Below are 27979 nucleotides of genomic sequence, written 5' to 3'. Positions count from 1 at the left end.
ATCACTGTGTGTGTCTGTTTAACTGACATTTTTTATTGTAACAACCAACGATTTATACAGGAAAATAATGACTATTAACAATGTTGCCCAAACTTTTGCATCCCACTGTACGTTATACTAACAGTGGACTATTGCAGGCTGCTCTTTTCTTACTTCTTTACTGATTCATCTCACATCTACTCTCTCTACTCTGCATCATCGCACTTTATATTTTTCTTTTCTTTTCCCCGTGTCCTTCTCTATTCCTTTTTCATCTTCCTTTTCTGATTCCATCTTATAATATTCTCAGCCACAGCCTCTCAGAACAATCAATCAATATGATCTGTCATCAAAAATAAAAGGCTCAAAGTTAATATTACAACGACTTCTCAAATAAGTATTTTGAAATTATGGTCAGTGATCATAAAATATCCTCCACAGCGTTTGCCATGACACTGAAAATTGAGCACAGATACTTCCTGTTTCGAGTGATCATCTGTTAGTTGCTCATGTGCACGAGTCATGTAGCACCAAGAGACTGATTAAATGTTAGAACAGGAGACTGTGCAGCACCCACTGGACCATAGTACATGTAGAGCACTTTTAGAACGGTAAACACGACTTTTGAGTGAATTTATGGTGACATACATGGCACAGTCTGACAAAAATACTATTAGCAACAATTTCATTCTTCCTCCAAAGTGTGCAGCACTCATACTGTGCAAAACAAAATGCCAAAATGGAACAGAACAAAATAAAAACCTTGAAAAACAACAACTCTATGAATAAAGTCTTCTGTTTTCACAGACAGTGAAAGAATCAGAGAGAAAGAAGTGTCATGAGAAACAAAACAGATGGTTTTATCAGGTGGGAGTGGGAAAACTGCATAACGCTCTCTCTTCACTTCCTCATCTCACCTGTTTTGTCTCTCTGTCCTCAACTATATGTACACTATTACACTGTGGTAATATTTAATCAAGTTTAGGGAGGAAGGTGACAGACTCTCTCTGCTTGCCTCTGTTTGATTAGCTAACAGCAAAAGAGGCTATTTACTAAATGCAGAAAGTTTGGAAGTAAAGCAAACAAAGCAGCAGCAGAGCCAACAGAGCCAAACTAGAACCACATATCTAGTGGTTCTAGTTTCACTTGTAAAGAAACATTGTGCACACACACACACACACAAGGACCATGTTAACGTTTCACACTCTCAGGAACCGAAGCTGTAGGACATAACTCTAGTCTGATATGTTATATACTGCAGGTGAAACTGCACAACACAACAGCTGTCAGGCTCATTCTTGTTCACCTTCAGTTGACTCAGCTCATATTTCACTGCTGTGGTTTAAACTCCTATTTGCTTTGAAAAGACAATGACAAGAAAACACAATTATGGATTGGATTATTGTAATTATGATATTCAAAAAACACATTTTAAAGAAAATACATGATTGTATTTTATACAATAATACATAAACGTTGTGCCTGCACCGAGTGGATAGTCAAACAAATTGAATCATCATACATACATTATTGTATATTTATTACTTCATTTTTTTATTCTTATCGCTTTTTTATTATAGCACTAGGAATTAACAATAAGGGAAGGATTCTGGATCAGCGCCATGATGCAAACTTGTGGTCACAGTTTGAGTATGTGAGCGAGAGGAGCTGCGGAGGAGAGGAATTGGACTTTTCTGTGAGAGAGTGGAGCATGTTGGACCCTTTCCCTGTTTCCTTCGGACCCTGGAGCCCCGGACCGCCTTTTCACTGGCACTCTGTACATATATTCACCTGGTGTTTTCTCACTGTAAATAAACGCACTGTCTTCTTTCACAAGGAATTCCTGGTGTGCGCCTGAGTCCGTCTAAAGAACGTGTCAGAAAGTGTTACAGACTAGTTGAGAAAAACTGCTGCATATGTTTTTAGTCCGGGTAAGAAAAAACATAAAACTAAAAATCTAATCTTCTGTTGCACCATCTGAGCCCATAGCAGAACCTTTGAAACATCATCATATGTGACAACAGTCAAGACAAAGGCCACTTTAATTTACTTAGCAAAATATCACAAATTTGACCCAAAAGGCTTTGTCACCTGGACACATCACAAACTGATCTGAAACAGCACAGAGTGAATATCAGAAAAATATGATGAAAAATCAAAGAAACAAACTGATTATTATTAAAATTGTGCTGTTATTAAAAAGCTAAGAATATGATCAGGGAGGATGTCAAACAACTTTTTATCCAAGAATTGATTTATATTTGATTATGAGTATTATTATTTATCCATGTGAACATGAATGACTAAGCTGCGCTGAAAGAATAAGAAATATCAACAAAAACTTAGAAAGTAGTAGCTGACCACTGAAAGAGGCACAGAGAAAGGTTTTAAGGCTCTTACCACAACTGATATGTGTTGCTTCTTGAAAATGTTGCTTCTCATAAGCAAGTATTGAACTGAACAGGAAATTCTAAGGCCCCGAGTTTTGTGCTCAGTGAGCCAGACGTAGTTGTTCAGGAGTATCACTTATTAAAATACAGGAAAGTGTGATACAAAATACAAACAAAAAAGAAAATAAATACATTGTTAAATGAAGTCAGTCAATATCTTGCTAATTGAAGAACAGATGTTTTATAGTTTTTCCTTTATGCTACTCTTAGAAAAAGATATACACACACCCTAAAAAGTTGTGTGTGTATAAATTAACTTCAACTTTGAAATTATTCTGTTAAAAAACAACTTATTTTAACAAATGCAGTATCATTTCCTGGAGTATGTGGATGACAAAGACTACAAATAATGAGGACACTTTTTTGTTAAGATGAAGAGATGTTCAACATTTGCATGAAAACTGTCCCAACGAACCAATGGGGTTTTGTTGATAACATTAGGCTCTTTGATTGGTGGATCCATCACTAACACAGTGAGAACAGGCTTAAAAGGGTCCCAGCACAGCATTCACTGCAAGCTGAATGACAGCAATGGCTCATCTGAAGTTCCTCCTTCTCCTCCTGTGGGTTGGTAAGTGAACTACTGCACTCACTTCCTGTGCTTGTTTGAACTTTGTCTGTTTGAACTGTTCCTTAGGTTATGACACATCTATGTTAATAAAGGCTTGTTTTGCTTGTTTTGTGTTAATATCATGTATGTCCTTCTAATTCTTTGTTTCTCCTTTGATATCAGTTTTGTACATTTGTCAGAATTTCCCAGTATCAGGAACACTCGCTCATACAATATGTTTGAATTTCATCAGTTATTTATGATAAATCTTTTTAGCCAAACAACTGGCTGAGAAAGATAATGTTGTTCAGACAGTGAACCAACTATTTGTAGGTAAATTACTGGGCTTATTTCAGGTGTCACAGAGAGCGCAGTCCTGGATTTACACAAAAGAATCTTCAACGGTTATGACTGTGAAAACACCAAGCATCTGTACCATGTGAAAATAACTGCAACCAATGTAACACATGTTTCTCGATGTGGAGGCTCTCTGATCCACAGAGAGTGGGTTCTAACTGCAGCTCACTGTTGGAAAGATCAACCTGGATGGTGAGAAAATGAGAATTTCACTTAAAACTTAAGATTAGACAGAATCAAAAAGGCCAGAGGCAAAAATCATTACTGATATTTGTTCTTTATTTTCATAATAAAGACTTTGTTATAACCATTTCCATTGTTTAGGACTATGTCTGCATATGTAGGAATTCATCCAGGTCCAGGAAGTATGGTTGCAATTAGGGATCACCAAATCTTTCAGAACCATGACATCATGCTACTGAAAATCTCACCGGCATCGATCAGGACTGACCTTGTTCAGTTACCTGATTGTACCGTTCCTCCGAACATGTGAGTTCCAACACAAGCATGATAGGTTTTCTTTTTAAACTGTTGTTGTAACCTGAATTATTTAGATTTTCTTACATGCTTAAAGCAAATCTGCAAGTATGCTTTAAAATGAGAATAAGACTCTTTACTTTAGGAGATGCATTCATGACCCAGAGTAAAGGACAATAAAATATGAGAGTGGCATAAAATTCAGAGAATAATCAGAAATTTAATGTTTAATTTTTGAATCCTTAAAGTTAATTTAGCTTTAGTCATAGTGAACTGGAAATACTCAGCCTGTGGACTCCAATCATATGATTTTATCTTGTACTCACAACACATGGATGAACTAATTAATTATTATTCTTTAATTTGTAGAGGAAATGAAATTAAAATTGCAGGCCTTGGTGGTTATCTAGTAAATCAACAGAACATCGCACGTAAGACCAATTTTATTTTATTTTTTCATTTTTCTAGCTTACATTAGAATTTGATTTTGGCTTGTGAGCCTGTTTTAATTTTACAACTGTGATGACATGCAGTATTTATTTGATTTTATGGTGGATATACTCTCAGTTTCCCTCCTTTTTAAATGCTGCTCAGCTTCACACATTTTGTTCCAGAAATGAGTGAAAGCGTGTTTCTGATCTGATTTCATTGCATGAAACACTGAGTAGCTTTTGTTCTTTTCCTCTTTTTTTTTAGTCCCTGATGAACCGCCTCATCTCAAGTGTGCAAAGATGCATGTTGTTAACTGTGAGCTTAATCTCACTCCATGTAATTCACCATTATTATGGCCAAATGGAAACACGATGTGTTATGAAGAAGCTGGAGTGGACACATGTCCGGTGAGCTGCCATGCTGCTAACGTTTACTCTCCATTATCAGATGTTTTAAAATAAACCTATGGATTATATTTTCTTTCTCAGGGTGATTCTGGTGGTGGAGTGTTATTCAACAACATGATTTACGGTGTTCATGTTGGAGGTAGGACATGTGTCTGTAGCAGATCAGCTGTTTCTCTGAAGGTCTGCTCTTACATTGGTTGGATAAACAACTTCATTACACCAAATAGTGGAAAATAATTCAATTAAATAAGATTTCAAGAAAAAAATAAACAATCAGCTCTACAAGAAATATGTGTGGTGTGATTTGTTTCTATCCCAGAACCACTTTTTCTCAGAAATGTAAATTTATGTGTATAAAACCACACACCTTATGTGTGGTGTGAATATAGTTTCAGATAGTAGATCATTTTGTTCTTCAGAAACTGTGAAATTGACACTGTGAAGATGGAAACCGGGTTCGTGACATGCCATCAATCAGCTGCAGGACACCTAATGATGAAACACCGCTTCATAAGTCAGAATAACATTTTGGAAAGGATGGACTGGACGGAAAGGAAAATTCGGAGGTCATCAAGAGTCACCTCTAAGTCCTCCAGCGCATCATCTGTGAGCGGACAAGAAACTGCTGCTAAAATCGCTGCAGCTCAAGCAACATTGAAAATCATACATGAACAACAGTGTCAGCAAGCAGAGCTTCTGCAGCTGGAAGCTGAAAATAAAAGACAGATTGCAGAATAAACAGCTGAGGCCTGTAGATGATGTTTAAGGATGGAGGAAGAAGAAGCACAGTTGCAAGCAAAACTTGAGGTTGAAAATGCTGCCAGGCGAAAGGTTTTGGAAGAGAAGTGCAAGGAACTGGAGTGATTGGAAGCACTCAAACAGTTAAGGCTGCTAAGGCATCCATGCAAGTGTAAAAGCAAGAGCAAGATGAAGATTCAGGAGAAGAAATTAAGCAGTTACTACTTGCATGAAAATCTGAAAGGGAAAAGGAAGGAGACTCAAGTCATCACACAAGTCACATATGTAACTCACCAGAGTTACATATGTGACAGATGTTCACCACAACAAGCTATTATACAGCCACAGCATGACGGTAGCATTGCAGCACTTGCCATGGCATTAGCAGATTCTATTAGTGCTAGTCATCTTCCTATGCCAAAGCCAACAACATTCAGTTGTGACCCACCAAAGTATAAGAACTGGAAAGCTGCCTTTCAAACTTTGATCAAAAGAAAAAAACACACCAGGCTCTGAGAAAATCTACTATTTGTGCAAGTACGTTAGTGGACCAGCTAAGAAGGCTGTTGAAAACTATTTCCTGTTAGGCACTGAGGCTGCTTATAAAGCACCATGGGAAGTTTTAGATGAGAGATTTGAAAACTATTTTCTTATTGTCAAAGCCTTTAGAGATAAACTTAGTGCATGGCCTAGAATTGGCTCCAAGGACAGTTTAGAACTTAAGTGTTTGTAGACTTCCAGCGTAGCTGTGAAGCTGCCGAAAGCCAGATTAAGGGTCTACAGGTCTTTAATGACTATAATGAGAATCAAAAAATCCTCTCTAAGCTTCATGATGGGCTGACTTCAAGGTGGAACAGAAAGGTCTCGATGATAGAAGAGAAGACTTCCAAGCTTAGCCAGTTTGTGCAGTTTCTCATAAGGGAGGCCAGGATTGCATGTAATGTTGTGATTTCACTCCATGCCTTGAAACAGTGTAATGGAGAAAAGGCCAAAGCACAGTGGCCGGGGTGGGTATCTTGCTGTCTGTGCGTTGGAGTTTTTCCCAATGGGAGAGAGGAACAGGTCCTGTGCTTTTGGTTCAAGAAACGGGTCCTGACAGTTGTCTGTGTGCCGAATGACAGTTCAGAGTACCCGGCTGTCTTGGAGTCCCTGAGTGGGCTGCTTGAGGTTGCTCCACCTGGGGCCTCTTATATCTTATTGAGAAACTTGGGTGCTCATGTGGGCAATGACATGAGCACCCAAATAAGGGCTATGGTTACCGTGATCATTTACAAATATCTCTAAATCACAGAAAATACTAAACACTCTTAAATTTTTAATCACATAAAAGTGATTTTTGAGTAGAAATAAAAAGATGGTTTTTGCACTAGGATTTGTAGTGGTCTGCAACTTACACAGACTGCAATTTTCCTCATTATGACACAATGCCAAATCTTACACTTCAAAACCCTTCATTTAGGCTGACTGGCATCTGACTATTTAGACCTGTTTTCTCTTGTATTTCCCTGCCTAAGGTTTCTGACCGAAAAGAAGAATCCTGATACAAGCCGCAAGCAAACATGTATATGAATCTACAGCCTGCAGAAAAGAGTGATGCATGCATGCAGTACAGTAACATTCAAAAACACATGGACTGCTCAGGATTAACTGACTAAAACCACAATGCCAGTTGCTGGGATAGATTGTAAAAAAGTACTCTGGATTCACCCCAGTGTCATCTCCCTGGTTTCAGTATGATGGCTAAAAATGATTTGTAGATGGATGGATAGATATCTCTTCACTGATGTCAACATCATAGACTCAGATGATAAATGGTAAATGATCTGATTGGTATATAGTGCTTTTCTACTCTCCAAGAGCACTCAAAGCGCTTTATATAACATGCCCCATTCACATATTCATACAAGCACTTTCTCCTATTCTGAAGTGCATTGTATTTAACATTCACACACACATTCATGCTTCAATTGATACATCGAAGAGCAACTTGGGGTTAGGATCTGGGTCAATAATGAAGAAAATTATGTTGTCCTTCGCATGATTAAAAAAAACCTCTGATCATTCTGGCAAAACCTCACAAAATAACTAAAGTTGTATCTTTGCTGAAAGCCACACATCTTCATGATCGCATAGAAACAGTAAACATGATAAGCATTTATGAGCTTTCAGCACACAACAAAACTGCAAATACAGTGGACATATAGATCATGTGGACAACTGCTGCTGTTTGCAAGAACTGAAGGACACTTTGAAATAACTGTAAATTTGTTACCTGATCAAATTTTTTTAGCTATACATATTTCAAAAAATTAAAAAAACATAAAACTTATTAACAAATCATATAAAAAAAACATTTCATTCACAAAGAGATGAATTTCATTCCTTTGTGTGTGTGTGTGTGTGTGTGTGTGTGTGTGTGTGTGTGTGTGTGTGTGTGTGTGTGTGTGTGTGTGTGTGTGATATGATATAAGTGCTCTATTTTATTAAGCTATTTCCAAGGTCACAAACAGAATTTTAGGCTTGCAGACTAATGTTAAAGTTTAACTTTTTCTAACTGCAAGTATGCTTGTATACCATCTGTAGGAGGGACAATGGGTTGGCCCTGCTATAATTTTCTTGAGCAACTGTGTGTTCAGAGGCCCAGGCTGACTGGCTGCCTATGCACCATCCCATTAGTTAAGTTGTTGTGAGGCATTGTGGGGATCAGAGAAGGACAGTCATCAATCAATCATTTCACAGAATTACTTGATTTGCAAACACAGTAGGGTTCTGAGACATTGTGGTAAATGGCCTTCTTCCGATATTGCACTTTTCTACTCAAAGCACTCTATACAAGATAAGCAATTTCTTTCTGTGCTTAAGTGCTTCCTATCTAACATCCTAACAACATAGCTAGGATGATTGGGATGGGTATAAAAAAACAGAACTAAGTTAACCGCAATCTGCAATCTACTGACATCCAGTGGTGAAAATTTTACACACCATAACATCAGTGAACTCAGGAACACCGCATGCAGAACACCGTTCCAGAAACATATTTTTGAGGTCAGACACTGATGATGGATGAGCTTAAAGTCTCTGCTCTAATTCATCCCAAAGGTGTTCTGACGGGCAGAGGTCAGGACTCAGGGTGGAGCCCAACTCCACAAAAACAACCCCACGTCATGAGCCCCGCTCCACCAAACTTTACACTTTGCACAATGCAGTCAAACAAGTAAGATTTTCCTGCTAACTGCCAAAAGCAGACTCATCTATCAGATTGCGACATGGATAAGCGTGAGCCCGGGGTAACAAGCACTGAGTTATCTAAGAACTGTCTTCTGTTCACAAAAGGAATCTACACTTCCAACTGCAAACATGTCTTGAACACACACACACACACACACGTACACCAACATATACTGTTATGGTATTACATAGATGTGCTTGTCTGTCAAATTAAACTGTTATATTCAAATGGGCTCAATCTCAAAAAATGTTATTGTTTGACAGTAGTTTATCTATATTGCCTCTTTCATATCAGATTTTGTATGTTAACTGAATTGTTTTGTGTCCTTTCTTAAACCGATGGTGATTTGCTAATAGGGTCATTTTGTCTCAACTCAAACAATTTTTAGAATTTTTCCTGGTCCTTCCAACCATGAAATTAAATCAGGATCTGTCATCAGGGAAATGTACCACAAAAAATTCTAGGTATGGTCTAGTTAAATTATATTATTAAATAAACTTATTTAAGATAAGATAAGATAAGATAACTCTTTATTGTCATTGCACAGTCATACATAGTACAGTAGTACAATGAAATTGGAAAAACTGTCCTACGTCGGCACTACATATAACACAACACGACACGATATGACACATCACAACGTAACAAACAACACAACACAGTATATTAACTTAGTATAAAAAAAGAAGAATAAGTGTATGTGTATTGCACACTGTTATTATTGCACATTAATTATTATTGCACCTTGTTATAAATATAAATATTATTGTTATCGTTTTAAACATTGTTACCTCCCCCTAAAAAGTCCAGGGAGGTATCCAGTCAGGTCAGCTATTTACATTGATCAGGGCTATTGCCCTGTTGTAAAAGCTGTCCTTGAGTCTATTTGTTCGGGACCTCAGCAGCCTGAACCTCCTGCCAGACGGCAGCAGCTTAAACACCCGGTGTCCTGGGTGTGTGCAGTCCCGTAGGATGCTGCGTGCCCTCTTGAGACAGCGAGTGCTGTACAGGTCCTTCAGGGAGGGAAGAGGATGTCCAATGATTTTTGGGGCCATGTTGATGACCCTCTGGAGTGCCTTTCTGTGTGCTGTGGTGCAGCTGGAGAACCACACACCGATGCAATATGTCAGCACACTTTCAATGGAGCAGCGGTAGAAGACGGTCAGCAGCTCCTTCTTCAGGTCCATTTTTCTGAGGATTCTCAGAAAGTGGAGACGCTGTTGGGCCTTCTTTAAGACCGCAGAGGTGTTAGAGCTCCATTGGAGGTCCCATATTTGAGCAAACACCAAAAAGAATTTGAAAAGTACTCTACATGTTTTATTTTGTCCATTCGTCCATTGTCTTCTGTGTATCCTTAATAGGGTCATAACTATAAACCATTCAGAAAAAATTACCAAATGTTTTGCAGTGTGGCGGTCCACGTCCATGTTGATTTCTTGTCTATGGAATCAATTTCTGTTACTGTCAGTCTCCTGAAAATTACAATACCACTACAATACAATACTAACTGGCAAGAGAAAATATTTTGTGAATGAAACATAATTCATTATTATTATTATTATTACATGAATGCCTATACTTTCATTGATATTTGGAAAAATATAAAATATAAAATATTTTTTACTACTACTGTATAGTTAAGAGTTTAATGATAATGTATTATCATATATTATTGCTTATTTATTTTTACAGTATCCACTAGAACAGCGGCATATGGAGCCTCTTGCAGAAAGGCAGAGAGGATGACAGTCATCATCCTGGCAAACTAACCACAAAATATCAAAGTTAACCTAATAATTCAAGAGGAAAATATTCCACATCAGTTTTATATGGACTAACATTACTGTTCTGTTATGAGTTTAAGATTGAGCTTCTTTTAAATGCTTTATATTCAGTTTAATCTTCAGTCGCACTGGGGATTAATAAAGTAAACAATCTCTCTGTATGCCTGTGTAGCTATCTATATTATAAGACATTAAACTGTATTAATTAAATAACAAATAAAATCACAGCTGAGCACCATGTGACATGATTAACTGTTGATATCCGCAGGATTACTAAAATGATTGAAACATGAAGGTGTTTTGGCAAAAAAGCTGGTCAAACATTAAACTGCAAAACTGAAAGTGCTGCTTGAGTCTGAACATTTTCAACTCACCACCAGAAAAAGATGCTGTTCTCCACAATATGTAAATAAGGATAGAGTATAGGCGATATCAGCAGCTGTATCAAAATGAGAATTTTATATCCCCCATAGTTGAGTATAGGTATTCAATCCAAAAGGTCACATGTTGTGGAGAAATAATGTGAATCTTTTGTGCAATCAAATGTTTTATTTTTATTTTAATAGCACAACAAATAATACATTTGTTAATAAATCTTATTCAGACACAAGTTTGCTTGTTGCTTGCTTCCTCACAAACGACCATTTCTGCTCCTTACATTCATCACCCTGAAAACAGCACAGTGAACAAATCACACTGAAACACTGTGTTTATTTCAGTTACAAAAGTTATTTTTATTTTAGGTTTCATGAAACACATATATATTGTTGGCAGTACTTTAGATGAAGGCAGCATGCTGCTCTCAGACTTACACTTAAACTCAAAGGGTCTATAATCTCTAAACTGATATATTTTACAAAGAAATCCTGTCTGGGCAGCGTCTGGATTTGGACTTAAGAGCTCGTTGGCATTTCTAAAACAATAGCAAACCTGCACACCATACATTGTTTTGTTTTTTGTGTGTGCATGTGAAACTTTTCTGTCTTGTGTTGTGTTCATTTATGTCTTTTCTTTTCTCTTTAATGTTTCTGTCCATTATATGTGCAAGAACAAACTTCTGAATCACCTCTTAGTGATAAGTGTCTACAGTTTCCTTTCTCGTTTGGCTCTGGACGAAGGCAGTCGCACTTTTCTCCTCTCCCTCTTCCTTCTCTTTCCTGCTTGGCTTCTCAATGTCCTTGTCTAGTCTCGTCTACTTTTCTACTTTTGCCCTGGATGACTCTCACGGTCTGTTACAACCTAAAAGAGGAATTATGGATTTGAACAACTGGTCCCTGAATGCAATTGACACGCTCTTCTCAACGAGAAGCCTGGGCTTGAGTAAGTCCGAGTGTCCTAGAGGGACGTTCCCCTCTGGATACACAATGGACGGGTGGAGGAACTGGAGGGTCGTGTGCCTGGCGGGACTGTCAATCGAGGACATTGTAGACATCTACCTTTTCGGAGCCATGATAACAGGGTTCTTGCTGTTCGGAGTTGGCTTGGCCCTGGCTTATCAAAGATAGCAGAATTGGCTTTCCAAAACCCCACAAGGCTGCCCGCTATGATGGAAATGATGGGACGGGTCGTGACTTCTCAAAATGGGCTCATTGAACGCAGCACGGATAAGATCTTGGAGAAGCTCACGGCAGTCTCTGCTCTCTGAGCACAAGATTGATAACATCTCAGAGAAGCTCTCCAACGGGAGACTGAGAGACCAGTTAGACCAACTGTGAAATTGACATGCAGTTGTTCGCACTAAAGGAAAACCACCATCATTTCATGCAGCTACCGTATCGGTGTCAGCTGTGGTCTCAAGGCTGGAGCTGATACGTATGTATGTTCGGGGGGTCCAATTTCACTGCAGATGTAAACATTGCATGTGACAAATAAAAGGCTTGATTGAATAGCTTCAGACTTATGTTCAAAGAAAAGAAAAGAAGCCCTCAAACCTCTACTCTACTTTATGTGTTGATTTAATGAGCGAGTTCACTTTGTTTCTCTCTTCTCTCAAACGTCTAATCTCTCCTCCTCCTCTTCCTCTGTGTTTTATTCAGTCGTACCGTTTACAGCAGCGAGCAGGGCTTCTTCTTGACCTTGGCGGGCTGAGGGCAGAGGACGGCACAAATGGCCTCATCAAACACAGTCTTCAGACCACGCTGGGTCAAGGCTGAGCACTCCAGGTATTTGACTGCATCTATACATGCGAAGACACATATATGTTAATAAAAGAAGAGAAAGAACTACAAAGACAAAGTAAGAGAAGAAAGGTTTGCTGGTAGTGGAGAAGAATAAGTTCAACTTTCAAAGAACACTATAGTCAACTACAGCTACTATACTTTTACTGTGATGCCAGGAAATGAGGGGAATAACAAAAATTTGCAGAGGCAGTCAGGCTACAAAGTTCTCTAGCATCTTCATCTGCTAGTTTCATATCTTCACTGGTGAGGAGAGCTTCAAATCTTAAAGTGCTTTTCAAGCAAATAAAGTAAGAGTGACTGACCTATCTCCTTAGCCAGAGCTAGGCCCTGTGGATAGGTGATAGGCGCCAGCTTCTTGTCCTTCAGTTTCTCAATGGTATCCTTTTCATCCCTCAGATCCAGCTTAGTGCCAACCAGGATGATGGGCGTGGAGGGGCAGTGGTGACGGACCTCAGGGTACCACTGGCAGAATACAGAGTAAAGGAAAACTAAATAAGAGGCAAGAAAGGGGAACACGCAAAATCAAGGAACGTGTTAGAGGCAAAAAACAGAATCAAAGGTGGAGGGAGATGAAGCTCTGATGCCAGGTGTTACAGAAAGGTGGATGAAGGCATGAAAAACAAAAGATATGCTGTAGCTATTAAAGATTAGAGAAATACATCATCCAACTTTCACCCACAGCATCAATCATTCATTCACATCAATTATTAGACCTGTTTAGGCTTTTTCTCCATTTTGTAATCCAAGTACCTATTTTTTTTCTCTATAATAAATTACTGCTTTTGTTCTGTTTGTTCTTTTTTACATTTTGTTCCTCGGCAGCTGAGAGACAGGCCTCATAAAAAACAGCCAAAACTCACCTTAGCTCTGACGTTCTCATAGGATGCCGGGCTAACCAGGGAGAAGCAGATTAGGAAAACATCCTGGATGGAGAGACAAGGAGACAAAGAATTAGAATAGCTGCTGCAGTTTTAATTAGCTGACATGTTATACAAGTTCTGTCTGTGTAACTTTATGTCCATTTGTTACTGTGTGTGCCTGTGTGTGTATGTGTGATTCTGTACCGTCTGTGGCTAGGACAGTGGGCGGAGCCTGTTATAATCTTCCTGTCCAGCTGTATCCCAGAGGCCCAGGTTGACCGGCTTGCTGTCCACCATCACATTAGCTGAATATTTGTCGAATCTGTGGGGAGAGTAGAGAAGGTCAGCGATCAGCCAACAAGTCATAGGCAACCTTTCATTTCATTGGTTATTCATTCATTCAACAATCTTTCAATTCACTGATTGTTTAACCAGTGAAACTCCTGTAATGGAGAAAAAAAACAGGACCATACTTGAAATACCACTGTTCACAAAAACATTAACCAACAACATTACTTTGGTTAGTTTGACACAAAAGCCATCCTAACCATGTCTAGTAAGAGAGAATAATACATAATAAGGCAGGGCTGCCCCCGTGTGGTCTCATAGTAGAATAACAGTTTAATTTCTCATTTTTAAAAACTTGAGAAATTTCATATTCGTATTCAAATGTATTCAGGCTCAAATGAAACTGATAACACAAATGTTTGCAGACACAGATGTTTTTTTTACAGAAAGAAAGAGACTAGTGTACCAGATTAATCCTGTTTTATGGCCTGTCCGAGGTCTACCCCGCCCTTTGCCTAATGACAGCTGGGATGGGCTTCAGCCTCCTTAATGACCCAGTAGTTAAAAAGATGGATGGATTTCCTGAAATAGAAAAGTCACTGAAATAACGTTAACTGTCAAACATAGAACAACTATGACAAACAGTCAACACTATCTGAGATCCTGCTGGTGGTTAGGGAGGATATACGTGATTCTGTTTGTTGTTTAAACATATTTATAGAGTTAAGAGTTCAGATTGCTGGAAGAACAACATTCACGCAGTCTGATTGCTGTTTTTCTCCCAAAATGTAGAAACACCTGCTAACCATGGCACACTCTGCTTTTCCATTAGGTCTGTGCAAATACTACTTAAGTACACTCATCCTCCTGTGCCATTAGTGATATTAACAGAGTGTATTTTTTGACATATATAATATAGTTAGTATAGTTATTATACTAGCCGTAGCTGCCCCGCTTATTTTAGACATTCACAATAAAAAAGTAAGCGATAATATTTCAATATCAAACGTCATAATTAAGGTCAACATCTAAATAATGCTGTGTACAGACTCACACAGGTGTTAAATTACAGCATAAACTTACCTTAAACCTTCCTCCGTCATTCTCCTCCTAATTGTGCTCGGAGACACAGAAAACATATCGGCAATTACCCCGATGGTTATCCAGGACAGCACTAAAGTCCTGAGTGCTGCAGCCGGGATTTCAAGACGTGGACGACCAACATTTGAAGACTGTTCTTCCTCGGCGTATTCCAAACGAACACGGTGCTGAATTGATCTTAAACTTTCGACAATGCTGTCATCGATGCTAACATCTTGAAGAGCAATTATCATCCCAAGCATTTCAGAAACATCATCTAAACGACTCAAAACAGTATCTACAGGTAAATGTATCTACCCTCTCTATCTGATCTGCTAAAATGAGCAGAATTGACTGAAGTTCACACCAGTCCGCCATCCTCCCTGACCTTTGACCTAGCACGTTTTTGCTACCTGTGGCAGCCGTCCGCGGAGCAGGTATCCAGGAAAACTAGTCGATAGTAAACGATCAGCCAATAGGCGCAAAAGTCAAGCCCACTTGTTGTGTGCCCACCTTATTACTAAATTAGGCAGAGCACTCTGAATTGAATCAGGACATAAAGCACGGTCTTTATGTTGCTTTATTGAACACTGTCCATCTTACAACTAGCCACTTAACGGGGCTTCCTTCGGACAACCACATCCGGTTCAAAGGTCATCACATTAAGACATAGCCATATCAATACATGACACCCCCTTTTCCTTAGATTCAAACTTTAGTTGTAATAACTTTGATGTCTTTTTTTCCCCCAACATTGAACATTCTTCTTGTCTTACTTTCTAACAATTATATAATCTAAATGTCTCACCACACATGTACCTTTCTTTTTTCAATATATACATGTCGAAATACACATATGAACTTGAAACTTGCCAAATGTAAGTTACCTCTTCACCTTAACATATTATAGTTCATTTCACCACAAAATCACGAAACCTCTCGGGTATCTTTTTAGCCCTCTGTGATCTACTTGGTCTCTCTGGCCCCTGGGAGCCCTCTTGTGGTGTTGGAGTGAAGGTGTCAGTCTTTGTGGGTGTTTCACCTTCCTCCCTTTCAGGTATTGTGTCATAGTGTCCTTCTCTGGTCTCATTTGTCTCGTATTTCTTCACATGTGTGGTATTCCGGTGATAGCGAGCTCCTGTTGGTGATTCAATAATGACTTGGTTTCCAGTTCTGCTTACAACTTTGTGTGGTGTTGCGTTGAATGGTGTTGTAAACTTGTCCACTTTGTCTTGTTGAACCAGCACTGTGTCTTCCTATTTTTATTTATTTTTTATTTTTATTTTATTTATTTTTATTTTTATTTTATTTTTCTGAAATTACACACGCTACTAACGTGTGTAATTTCAGAAAAATAGCTCTACCATTGACCAATCTCACCTGTCCTAAGGTTATTTTTCTCACGTCCTATCACTTCCTGTTCCAACACATGGTTGTGTTTTTGTGTAGCTTATCTGGATAGCCGAAATAACTAAAAACTTATAGATAACTTCTTATTTCATAGTTTAATCTTCACTTGCTTCATCCGAAGCACACTCTCTTGTATTCACTCCCTGTATTTTTAGGAATTCGCTACCTTAGCTTAGCTAAGCCAAATAACACAGACCAATTAGTTAAACTACATGAATGTCTCAAAGCCATAAAGACCTGGATGACCTCTAATTTCTGCTTTTAAATTCAGATAAAACTGAGGTTATTGTACTCGGCCCTTAAAATCTTAGAAATATGGCATCTAACCAGATTCTTACTCTGGATGGCGTTACCTTGGCCTCCAGTAACACTGTGAGGAACCTTGGAGTGATTTTTGACGAGGACATGTCCTTCAATGCACATATTAAACAACTATGTAAGACTGCTTTCCTCGATTTGAGCAACATCTCTAAAATTAGAAATATCCTGTCTCAGAGTGAAGCTGCAGTTATTACTTCCAGGTTGGACTACTGTAATTCATTATTATCAGGATGTCCTAAAAACTCCCTGAAAAGCCTTGTAGTACCATATCACCCTATTAGAGCACTTCACTCTCACACTGCAGGCTTACTTGTTGTTCCTAGAGTATTTAGAAGTAGAATACGAGGGACAGCCTTCAATTTTCAGGCCCCTCTTCTGTGGAACCAGCTTCCTGTTTGGACAGACACTATCTCTACTTTTAAGATTAGGCTTAAAACTTTCCAAAATATATAATTAGGGCTGGACCAGGTGACCCTGAATCCTTCCTTAGTTATGCTGCAATGCGGTGGGCTGCTGGGGGATTCCCATGATGCACTGAGTATTTCTTCTTCAGTCACCTTTCTCACTCACTATGTGTTAATAGACCTCTCTGCACTGAATCATACTTGTTATTAATCTGTCTCTCTTCCACAGCATGTCTTTATCCTGTCTTCCTTCTCTCACCCCAACCGGTCCCAGCAGATGGCCCCGCCCCTCCCTGAGCCTGGTTCTGCTGGAGGTTTCTTCCTGTTAAAAAGGAGTTTTTCCTTCCCACTGTCGCCAAAGTGTTTGCTCAACAGAAAGGCAGTTGTTAGAGGGTGAATGGCAGGAACACTGTGTCTGCTGCCTCTTCTCTTGCCTCTGTGTATCAGTGAGTATTCAACAACAGTTTCTATATTTAACTGCAGGTTCTTACTGCATAATTCTGTCTGTATAATATGAAAATGATTCAATGCATCGAGTTATGCCAAACCTCACAGAAACTGTGCACGGTGGGTATTCTGAATTGCTGCTCGGCACATATATGCAGACCACAGTCAGAGCCTTACCCTCTGCAGCTTGAAGTCACACAGAGGTAACCCACTCGCTCTCTGTCAGCACGCAGTCGCAGACTCGTGAGCGAGGTTTTTTTTTTCTCTTGTTTTGCTCTTCTACTCTTAAGAGCTCCATTAGCCACACAGAGGGCACAATATGTTCTGCATTGCTTCTCAAAGTTAGCATTGGTTAGTGATCATGAGCTGTTTTAGGTTTATAAATCATTGGTTTACACCACATTCCTCTGAATTAATGTCACAAATTGACAAACTGACAGTGAGATACAGTGAAGTGTGTAGAACATGTAATTCAAATCAGAGCACGAGCAGAACAAGAGCATGAAGCTGAGATCAAACTTCATTTGCTTCCATCTATAAGGTGCAGGTCACTGAGGTCTTCTGACAGAAACCTGCTGGTGGTTCCTCGTTCTAGGCTGAAAACCAAAAGAGACTAAGTGTGTCTTCAAGGCTGTTGGCTGATAATCTATGGAATGCACTAATATTACATTTGATCTCTGCGGTCTGAACATTTGAAAGAGCAGCTCTACTTATTTGTACAGGCTTAATTTTAGGTAGTGGATATTATTATTGTCTTTTAATGTTTGTATTTATTTTTATTGATTATTATTGTGAAGCACTTTCTCTATAGAAATATTTTACCTTCATTTCCCTTCTGTAACTTTATGAAAGCCAAAAGCAAAAAGAGACGATAAGTAACTTTGCATAAATGTGTGGAGCTTTGCAGCTTTGCAGTTCATAAAGCTTCATAATGACACTATGTGACTATGCAGTGTCCAATATTCAAACTGAAATGCAGTCATTAGAGAGTGAATGGCAGCAACACTATGTGTGGTGCCCTTTTCTCTTTTCTCTGTATCAGCGAGTGCTCAGCTACAGTATCTATATTTAATGGCTCTGGTCCTCACTGTGTGTTTCTGCCTTACTTCTGAGAGCAGATATTTTACAGGTACAAAGAAAAACTGGCAGTGACCTGGTGGGCGGGGGATTCCTCTTTCAGGTGTGACGGCGAACACAGAGGTCGCTCTGCAAAAGAGAGTCATTGGAGGTGATGAATGTGAGCGACAGTATCATGTACAGCTCAGAGCAGTTTATCCACATGGACCTGGGGTGTGGGGCCTCCCTGCTGCTACGGAGTCGGGGCGGTCTGCCTCTCCCCACCGCAGGGAAAAGGGTAACACCACCTGGGTCTGGGTGCAATTCCCCCCTCCAGGGGCAAGGGTACCTAGACCCGGTTTGTAGAGTACGCTTGGGGAGTGTGATCGTGTGTACAGCGTCTCTTTATGTCTGTCTCCACGTTGGTTGAGTGTGGAGTAAGTGCACATGAGAGCATGAGGGTGGGAATGGATGTTTGTGTCTGTGTGTGCCTGTATGTCTGTGTCTATATGTCAGGTTGGGTATCAGACGCCACCTCTCTGGGGACACCTCAGGCCCTCCAAGATTTGGAGGCCTATCTCCACCCACCACCACTTCCCCTGCCGGTGGCGGACTCCCTCAGGTGTCGGTGCGTTGGTGGTTCTTTGTGTCTGGGGGTGGGTGTCCAGGTACACACCGGCTCACTCCTTGGTGGCCGCTTATCGGGGCCTGGAGCCTGGGGCTCGCTCGGGCCCCTTCGGAGGTGGGGTGCCCCCGGCCTCTCGGCCTGGGGCTCGGTCACTCAGGCGCAGCTGGGGGCCGGCGGAGCTCATGGGCTTGTCACTGCAACTCCCCCTGGCTTCTGCTCCGCGGCTGCTGAGTGAACCCTCATCTGGGACTCTCCTCAGCTCTTACTGGAACAGTGGCGCGGCTGCCCCTCTGTTGGTCTTCCATGGTTTCTTGTGTTCTGGGGGCCTCTGGATGTCTGGAGTTTTGATCTCCTCCATACCCGCTTCACACCCTGGAGGACGGGGCTGTGGCCCCCCCACACTCCCTAGCAGATCGTTACATGGAGAAACCTTTGGAATACAAGCGCACTGATCCACACAGGTATGCACACGGGTGTTCACTGCTCGTAGACCCAAATTACACCTTTCTTGGCCGCTACTTCGAAGCACATCTGTCCTGCGTGCTGCACAACAACATTGAATATTTAGTATTTACTGCTGTTTACACTTAGCTAGATTAATGCAATGGTGTTGTGTTTAGTATGTTGCTTTGTTTTTTTTGCTTGTTTTCTATTTTTCTCTCAACAGGTGATCCAGGAGATTTTTTTTCTCCCCCCCCTTTCTCACTGTCCCTCTCCCCTTCTGTTTCTCCTTTCCTTCCTCTTTCTTTCTTCCTTTCCTATCCCTCACTCATGTCTGTCCCGTCTGTAAAATCTGAAAATAAAATATAATAAATAATAAAAACAAAGATCGACCAAATGGACCAATACGGCAATGCCACGATGATCCATTTGGCAAAGTAAATCCATTGGGTATCCTTGTTGGTCTTCAGACAACAATTCTGATGGCTAAAGAACCAAATGGGACAGGCAAAAAAAAAAAAAAAAAAAAGACAGCAAAAATCCTGACTGACATCACGACCTATCATTACACAGGAGAATCTGATGGATGGATAATTAAGTATTTCATTTAATTAATGTTTGAAAGACAGTTTCAGCTTTTATTCTGTCAGCTGCAAACTTTCTGCTGTTTATTAGTTTAAGAGAAAATAAAACTTAATATAACAACAGAATTTAAACATAGGCTGCAAACTGAAAAATGTCTACAAAAAAATGCTATTGAAGAATTTTAGCCCCTCCCACTGTCCATGTAGTACAGTAGGAGGGTCTAAAGTTGAAAGTTTCAAGGGATCTTCCAGGAATGGTGATGCTGCTTTTCTGGACAAATGATCTCTAAGCTTGAACTTAACCAGAGGGATATAGTACAAAGAAAATTCAACAAGGCTTGGCTTACTTTGCGTTAGCTGGCTTGAGAAAACGTAAAACACCAGTCAGTGTCACGCCGCCGGGTATATCAACTTCTCTTTTAAGCTGTGCTTTCTGCTTCACGCTCCGTGCCCACGCATGTAACAAGGGCTGCTACAAGGCCCTTTAAAACAGGAAGTAGCATGTGCTGCAGTGAGCTTGAATGGTGTCCCAATGCGCTGAGCAAGCACAGTGCAAGCATGCTAGCCAGGTGTGGTGCGTGATGATAAAGTGGTGACTAAAACTCTATAAAGGACATAACTAATATAACAGCAGGTCAGGGTTACTCTTACAATTTTCTCTGGTAAGAAGTCAAAATCCTTCATATAGAACTCTGAAGTTACCTGGAGAGATGAGATCCTGCTTCATAGTACAGGCCTCAGGGCAACATTTCAAAGTTAACGTGCAAAACAATCAATATATGTATTTGTATGTAACTGACAAAAAAAGGAGAGAAAAGCGTCCAAACACTTCTTGTGCCATTCCAGAGTTGAGGTCGCAGGTTATGGTGCCACCACTGGACTAGCTAATGAGAAAAGGAGTAAGATGATTTTTAACAAATTTGTTGTATTAAGAAAAAAGAAAACAAACCATCCAAACTGTTACTTTATTAGTAAAGAGATGTTGCAGATATTTGTACTGAAATTGTATTTTTCTTCATTTCTAATGTGTTCAAAGCAAAAACAAGCTTTTCCTGTGAGCTCAGACCATTTTATTTCTTTCTGCTGCATTTCTGCATAAAATACAAATCTGCATCATTTTCTAAAAAAGTGCTTTAAGCTGAACTAATTGTCCCTTTATTTCTAGAACCTGGTGAATCACCCTCTCTTCACTGTGCAGAGACTGAGGTTGTCAGCTGTACAGAGCTCAATGATATTTTACAGAAATAATTCCCCGAGGTCCACCGAGTCAGGAGCTATCAGCACTGGTTCTGTGGACAAAGTCCTGGGAAAGATATATGTCGAGTGAGTTTGCATGATCCCTCAGCTCACAGCTGCATTTATTAAACATTCAAAATACAGAAAGATTTTATAAAACTGGGAAACTGTATTTCTGTCTTGCAGGGAGACTCTGGTGGAGGAGTGGTTCATAATGGCAGGATTTATGGGGTCTCTTCTTTTGTGGGAGATCCAGACTTTGTATGCAGAGCACCGGCTGCCTTCATGGACCTCTGTGATCCTGAGTATGCAGATTGGATCAGGAAAACTATCAACCCATAAAAAGCTGTGAGGTGTGGATAACTGTAAACAAGCTGAAATAAATAATCTTTTAGAGTTTAGCTTTGGTTTCTTTTATTCTCTTTGATATAAGCAGTAGAGGATTTCAGAATTTCTGTGTTATTTGCCAAAAGACGTTTTTTCAGCTGCACCCACACACAGTTTCTTTAGATAACTTCAACTGCAGAAAGTAAAAACTCAGCATTAAGTTTCAAATGCAGTTTTAAAGATAATGATAATATGGTGGCCCTGAAGAAAACACCCGTCAATAGAAAAAGCTGCAAAATCCTGCAAAATGTAACAGAAGTTGAATAAAACACAACGGAAATAGAAAAAAATGCAACAGGGCTGAAAAACTGAACAAACAAACAAAAAACAAACACAAATTACAACAGAAATAATAACAACGATATAAAAAAAAAAAAAGTAGAACAAAAACTCAGTTGTGCTCCTAACTGGTCTCCTGAGTTTGGCTGTATTCCTGGACTTTGCCCTTTAGTTACTCTTCAGTCTCTTTGACACACAGGCTGCCAAATTTGAAATAACATTTTTAGTTTTGGAAAAAGAAGAGCGTGTCTAGCAAATTCTTGCACATCCTTGTTCTTAAATAGCACTTTTCTACTCAAGCACTCAAAGTACTTTATACACCTCATTCACCCATTCATACAAGCACTTTTCTGTACCTAAGTTCTTTCTATCTAACATTCATACTCTGATGGACACATGAAAGAGCAGTTTGGGGTTCAGTATCGTGTCCAAGGATACTTTGAGATACAGATCAGATCAGGCTGCGATCGAACCTCCAACCTTCTGATCGGTACTAATTGGACGTTTGCTGCTGCACATGTAGCATCACAGCTTAGAAGATGGTGGTGTGGAAATGTGTTTCCCATTAACAATTGACTAAGAAACTCTTAGTCAAGGGTTAACGTCACTAATGTCAGTATTTTCACTGACTCTAAAAAGGCACTGATCTTCATTAGATTAGATCAACATTGTTCCTTAATCCTGAGCTGTACAGGAAAATAGATTTCTGATACACATGTACATAAACAAATAAAGAGAGATGTTTCCCACCTGCTGAGAAGACAACAAATGCATAACCTGATTACCACCATTAATCTCACATCCACTGATTTCTGGCACCTATAAGTGAGATTGAGTTCACTGTCCTGCTGTCTTGGCCTTTAGGAGAACACAGTGAGACAGATGAAGCTTGCACCAGATGGTGGAAACACAATGATCGTGGTCTTAGACACAGCATCCACACTCTGTACATGATAGTGTGTGTATGGTGCTGTTTGCAGGAACTTGATGAGGCTTTGCTTAAGTGGAAATCCACTGATGTTCAAGCCCCAGGGAAGTGGGCGGGGGGATAGGACCTCTGGGGCCCTCTTCCTGATGGAGCCCTACCTGACTCCTTTCACTGCTAAAGCAAGAATGGTGCCACAACTCATTGAAACAATACTTCATTTCATCAGAATCATCAAATGATTCTGTTAAAAACAACCGTCCAGTGTACTTGCATGGCAAACATCGTGATTAGATATTCAAGAAGAGCCTCTTAAAGATGAAGGTCTGTGTCTCTTGACCTAAACACATAATCCAGTTAAATCTGATTTATGTTCATTAATGCCCCTCACACTGTAACTTAAAGTAATAAATCGGTCACTGATTAATTACAGAAGTACGTCTGTGAGCATAAAGATGTAAGCCTTGGACCATCAGGATAAAATGTGGTTGGGAAACTTAACAAGCTTTGATAAAACTTCATCAGTAGCTCAAGCAAGACCTCAAAACCTTCGATCACCACGGGTGGTTAGCAGACTGTGGTTGTACCATGCAGCCTAACAACATGCAATAAATTGCAGGTTAAAGCAGTCTGCTTACACATTGTTAAACGAGGGAAGGGAACTAATGTGGCTGTCACATTACCCTTTTGTCCCATTTCATCCCAGGACTTGATTCAATTGCTGCTCACTTTCTACAATACTTAAAACTGATCAGTAGGACCTGAAACTGCAAACATTCAAACATTCAGGCCAACAATCAGTTGGTGAACATATTAATCTACTACAATTAGCAAAAATGAATAAATAAACAGAAGAAAGTTAGAGTGATATCAGAGTCATGCAAGTTTTTGACCAGCAGGTTAAACTCATGCAAATTAGCTTCATCCAGGCTCATGAAAACACTGTCCTGCTTATAAACAGCAGATCATTTGTGTCAGTGTCAGGATGGTTTATATTTGAGCTTTTAGTTCACACAGAACAATTTTTATTAATTGTTTTTAGCGATTACAAAAGTCTGTGAATCCCCAAATTGTTCAGTTGTTCTCTTTGCTCCCCATGAGGTCACTTTCACCATGTGACAAAAACAACACCCCACTCTACACACTCGGGCCACCAGCAACTTTCTAAATCCTCAATAAAAAGCTGACAGGTTGCAATGATGTTCCAAAGAACTTATTAAGAAAACAACTAAATACACAGAAAATTTTATGAAAATTGGTTTATTTTATATCTCATAGTTTTAAATGATGCAATAAAAATATGTACAAAACATCACAAACTGTAATATTTTACAAATGCTTACGTCCTGCTGATGCAATGGAGACATCTTCCAGTGACAGTCTTCATCAGTGTGAGTGTGAGGAGGATCCTAAACCCACCAACACAGAAGTGCATGTTCACAACTCCCTCTGTGCAGGCGGGGTCAGGACCCTCCTCACCCTGGGTGAGGAGGGTTGGTGCTGTGGCCAGTCAGGTATGAAGTGCTGAGAGTGGATCTTTGGTCCTCTGTGCAGCTCTGTCCACTCTCAGCTGCCCTGCAAAGTAATAACACAAGAAAGACGTCATTTTAACACAAAACAGCATTTTCATTGTTGGTAGCTGCAGTATGTTGTTAAAAAGCAATTTTAAACCCAACGTATACACATGAAAAATATAAATAAAGCTAAACCTACAGTGCTGCTGACATAGGATGATGATTTATACCAACTATTGGAAGAATTTTGTCTTCAATACAGTTTGTTGTCAATGTGAGGTGATAACTTACATAGTTGGAACACAGCACCACTCTCCCGTTTTTCACTTGGTCATCCATCCTTCTCATCGGGTTGGTTGGGGTAAGGCTGTCTTCTGGGTGGGGTGTTTGCTCCATCTTGGACGTAACTGGAAGTAATAACAACTAAAAAACTACCTTTAATTCACAATGTAATATTAATATTAATGTCACATATCAACAAAAAAAGCAATACATTTCACATGTGCGAGTCACATGTTCTTATATCTGTAAAAACAAAGTTTAAAAACACATTCTAACATAAACTAATCAGAGTCACTGTCATCCATGGAAAGGCTAAAAGGCCTCTCCCAGAAACGTCTGACTCCAAAACTACCTGAGGATGTTGAAGGGGCATCAAACTGGTCACTCACCTTGCACCTCTTTGCACTTACCTCTTCGGTGCAGATGTCTTCTCTGCTTCTCTTTTCTGAGGAAGGAGCAGCAGAGAGATCAGCTGAGGAAGAAGCAGCAGAGGGAGCAGCTGAGGAAGAAGCAGCAGAGGGAGCAGCTGAGGAAGAAGCAGCAGAGGGAGCAGCTGAGGAAGAAGCAGCAGAGAGAGCAGCTGAGGAAGAAGCAGCAGAGGGAGCAGCTGAGGAAGAAGCAGCAGAGGGAGCAGCTGAAGAAGGAGCAGCAGAGGGAGCAGCTGAGGAAGGAGCAGCAGAGGGAGCAGCTGAAGAAGGAGCAGCAGAGGGAGCAGCTGAGGAAGGAGCAGCAGAGGGAGCAGCAGAGAGAGCAACTGAGGAAGGAGCAGCTGAGGAAGAAGCAGCAGAGGGAGCAGCTGAGGAAGGAGCAGCAGAGGGAGCAGCTGAGGGAGGAGCAGCAGAGGGAGCAGCAGAGGGAGCAGCTGAGGGAGCAGCTGAGGGAGGAGCAGCTGGCGGATCACCAACTGGGGCAACAACTCGAGGGAAGAGTGGGGCATTGGCCTGGCCGAAAGGCGGCATGGCGATGGGGGCAGCACCTGGAGCAATAGGACGTTGCCAATCGTGCCAAAACGGCTCTGGAGGGTGCTCCCGGATGAGAGGGGAATCATCTCTCTCATCCATGGTGTCATACCCAGAGTCATCGCTAAGCCAATCCCCCCACTCTTCTGAGTCGTTCCAGTCAGATGAATTGTCAGTCTGTTCACTCACCTCTTCATCGTCTACAGGTAGGTAGGGGGGGTACTCACCATACTCACCTTGCTGTTCACCGACATCAGCATCTGGTGCTTCATCAGAAGAGGGTGAGGGTGAGAGAGGGATAAAATACTCACCATACTCACCTTCGCTGATACGCTGGGTATCAGTGTCCTGAGCTTCACCAGAAGAGGTGGTGCTCTGGAGACTGTCATCCAGGATCCTGATGACTTCAGGAAGGCCTTCTTCTGCAGGGCGTTCAACCACATAGTCAAGACGCCCTGTGAGGAAACAATTTTTAAAATAACATTAGGAATGTAATAGACACCCAGTGTTAAAGCAACAGACCTACATCTGTTAGTTTGAGCAGAGGATGAGAGAAAAGCATTTTATGCCAGACTGAATGACACTTCTACTTGTTCAATCTTTAAGTGAAGTTTTTTAATAGAAGACCACCAAACCTCCACCAAGGCAGCTCACTCTGTGTACTTTTAAGGTGACACTATATTGACACTATATATGACACTGTATTTTGTGTACATTCAATTTGTTTTATTTGTTCCTTGTAAGCCTTTATGCAAACACTATGTTGGAATAGGTAATGGATAATAGGTATTGATTTGTAAATAGCCGGACATGAGTAACTTATTATATAAATATACTACAGTACATTTATAACTAACCATGCAGCTCATTCTCCTGTTTTATTTACAATTCACGATGTCACACATTTTGAAAAAAGCTCATAGGTTAAATATGTGGATGCAAACCATAATGTAACATTTAGACCACATGTACCAATTGCATGTCCTAAATATATATATATATATATATATATATATATATATATATATATATATATATATATATTTTTTTTTTTTTTTTTTTTTTTTTTTTTTTAAATAAAAACACAACCTTCTTGGCAAGAGTTGGCAAGAATTGCACACACAAAGCTCTGCAGGTATGTCTGAAAATGATGGTCAAGTGAAAAACAAACAAACAAACAAGCAAACAAACAAACAAACAAACAGAAACTCTTAACTCAGAATCCACATTTTTAGAAATGTGCACAAGGACTGTATCTGCCATAAGGACAGATACATCTAATCTGTGGTAAACATGCTATCCCTGTGTAAATATCCCTGTGTACAATATCTCTCTCTGCTATCTAATAAGGTTAAAAGCATTACCGTAACAGAAGATGGGTCTTAATGCCATTATTACTACTGTTTTCATATTCTTTTGATATTATTTTATTTGTATTTTTTTATCTTTGTGTTTTGCAGCAGAGAAAAAATATAGTTTATGTCAATAAAGCCTTTGATCCGGAGAAGAAAAGGATGTCAGGAGGGGACCTGGATCTGTGTGTTTACGCCTGCGTGTTCTGAGGCCATGACATCTTGAAGATGCCGTTACCACAGAAACTGATTTTTGGGCATTTTACAAATTTTAGTCCATTAAGCTATTTTTAACCATTTCATTTTAAAGAAAAGTGTCAAATTTGAAGCCTTCAAATCAAAGTAACACCTTTTTTTCATATTCATACACCAGTCGTTAATAATTTCTACACCTCTCCTGGAAAATTTAAAACATACAAACAATTTACGGGAAACAATCTTGAATACACATATTTGATCACGTTAAAACTTGATATTCACACTGGAACTTGTTAAATTATTACAGTAATTTACATTTAAAGAAATTTTCAAACGTACCTGCAGCGAAGTCCAGGTGACAGTCGGGGAGTCCGGGTCCACGGCGAGCCATCTTCAAACTTGAAAAACAAAAACAAGTACAAACGATCCACAGATGAAGTACTTGTTATGCGTTCAAGTTATATCCGCTTTTAGTAAAATGGTTTGCAAAACTTAGCTTTCCACAGGCTGAGGTTGGAGCAGGTCGAAACAAGTCCACGAGCAAGTGTAAACGGACGTTTGGAACCTTGTGCAGCATTTATATACCCTCGGCGGCCATGGTTACGGTTGTCAACGTGTACACGTGCACGGGATAGAAGTATAGGAATGGAGCTCACCACAGTGTAATTACAGTTAATTTATGGTCATTTACTGTCAGGGTGGAAGTAATGAATTACAAATACTCACGTTACTGTAATTAAGTAGA

The 27979-nt window shown here is 40.0% G+C and overlaps 2 protein-coding genes and 1 pseudogene across 3 annotated transcripts; 1 reads left to right on the top strand and 2 right to left on the bottom strand.

The window, feature by feature from the left end:
- The first annotated feature begins 2960 nt into the window (after positions 1-2960).
- Positions 2961-21827, top strand: LOC146572081 (trypsin I-P1-like). The gene is made up of 7 exons (XM_085278453.1): positions 2961-3000; positions 3336-3528; positions 3661-3825; positions 8490-8604; positions 12980-13039; positions 21360-21425; positions 21525-21827. The coding sequence occupies exons 1-7, from the start codon at positions 2961-2963 to the stop codon at positions 21678-21680; spliced, it is 795 nt and encodes a 264-aa protein (XP_085134579.1). The 3' UTR covers positions 21681-21827.
- LOC146572082 (ras-related C3 botulinum toxin substrate 2-like) lies at positions 12434-13870 on the bottom strand (annotated as a pseudogene).
- A 2356-nt stretch (positions 21828-24183) lies between the features above and the next one.
- On the bottom strand, positions 24184-27813 carry LOC146572080 (uncharacterized). 2 transcript variants are annotated; one of them, XR_014892897.1, is made up of 3 exons: positions 27574-27813; positions 24735-26139; positions 24429-24504 (listed from the first exon to the last, which is right to left on the bottom strand). XR_014892897.1 is itself a non-coding variant. In XM_085278583.1 (2 exons), the coding sequence occupies exons 1-2, from the start codon at positions 27623-27625 to the stop codon at positions 25007-25009; spliced, it is 1185 nt and encodes a 394-aa protein (XP_085134709.1). In that variant the 5' UTR covers positions 27626-27813; the 3' UTR covers positions 24184-25006. The 2 variants fall into 2 exon arrangements, 1 of the variants encoding a protein (XP_085134709.1); XM_085278583.1 differs by having other exon boundaries at positions 24184-26139.
- Positions 27814-27979: the final 166 nt, after the last annotated feature.

Source organism: Mchenga conophoros, linkage group LG6 (genome assembly GCF_057382185.1).
Source record: "Mchenga conophoros isolate Kocher_MC1m ecotype Shallow Benthic linkage group LG6, M_conophoros_male_GT1.1, whole genome shotgun sequence".
NCBI classification, from domain to species: domain Eukaryota; kingdom Metazoa; phylum Chordata; class Actinopteri; order Cichliformes; family Cichlidae; genus Mchenga; species Mchenga conophoros.
The sequence above is the reverse complement of the archived record's forward strand: the minus strand, read 5'-3'. Positions and strand labels throughout refer to the sequence as shown.

Bases quoted from the DNA above. Each gene is read 5' to 3' on its own strand.
- LOC146572081 (XM_085278453.1), top strand. From the start codon at position 2,961: ATGGCTCATCTGAAGTTCCTCCTTCTCCTCCTGTGGGTTG. The intron at 3,529-3,660 runs GTGAGAAAATGA...TCCATTGTTTAG, and splicing joins TGGAAAGATCAACCTGGATG to GACTATGTCTGCATATGTAG. The intron at 8,605-12,979 runs GTAAGATTTTCC...TTCATCCCTCAG, and splicing joins TGCACAATGCAGTCAAACAA to ATCCAGCTTAGTGCCAACCA.
- LOC146572080 (XM_085278583.1), bottom strand. From the start codon at position 27,625: ATGGCTCGCCGTGGACCCGGACTCCCCGACTGTCACCTGGACTTCGCT. The intron at 26,140-27,573 runs GTACGTTTGAAA...GTTTCCTCACAG, and splicing joins TCACCTGGACTTCGCTGCAG to GGCGTCTTGACTATGTGGTT.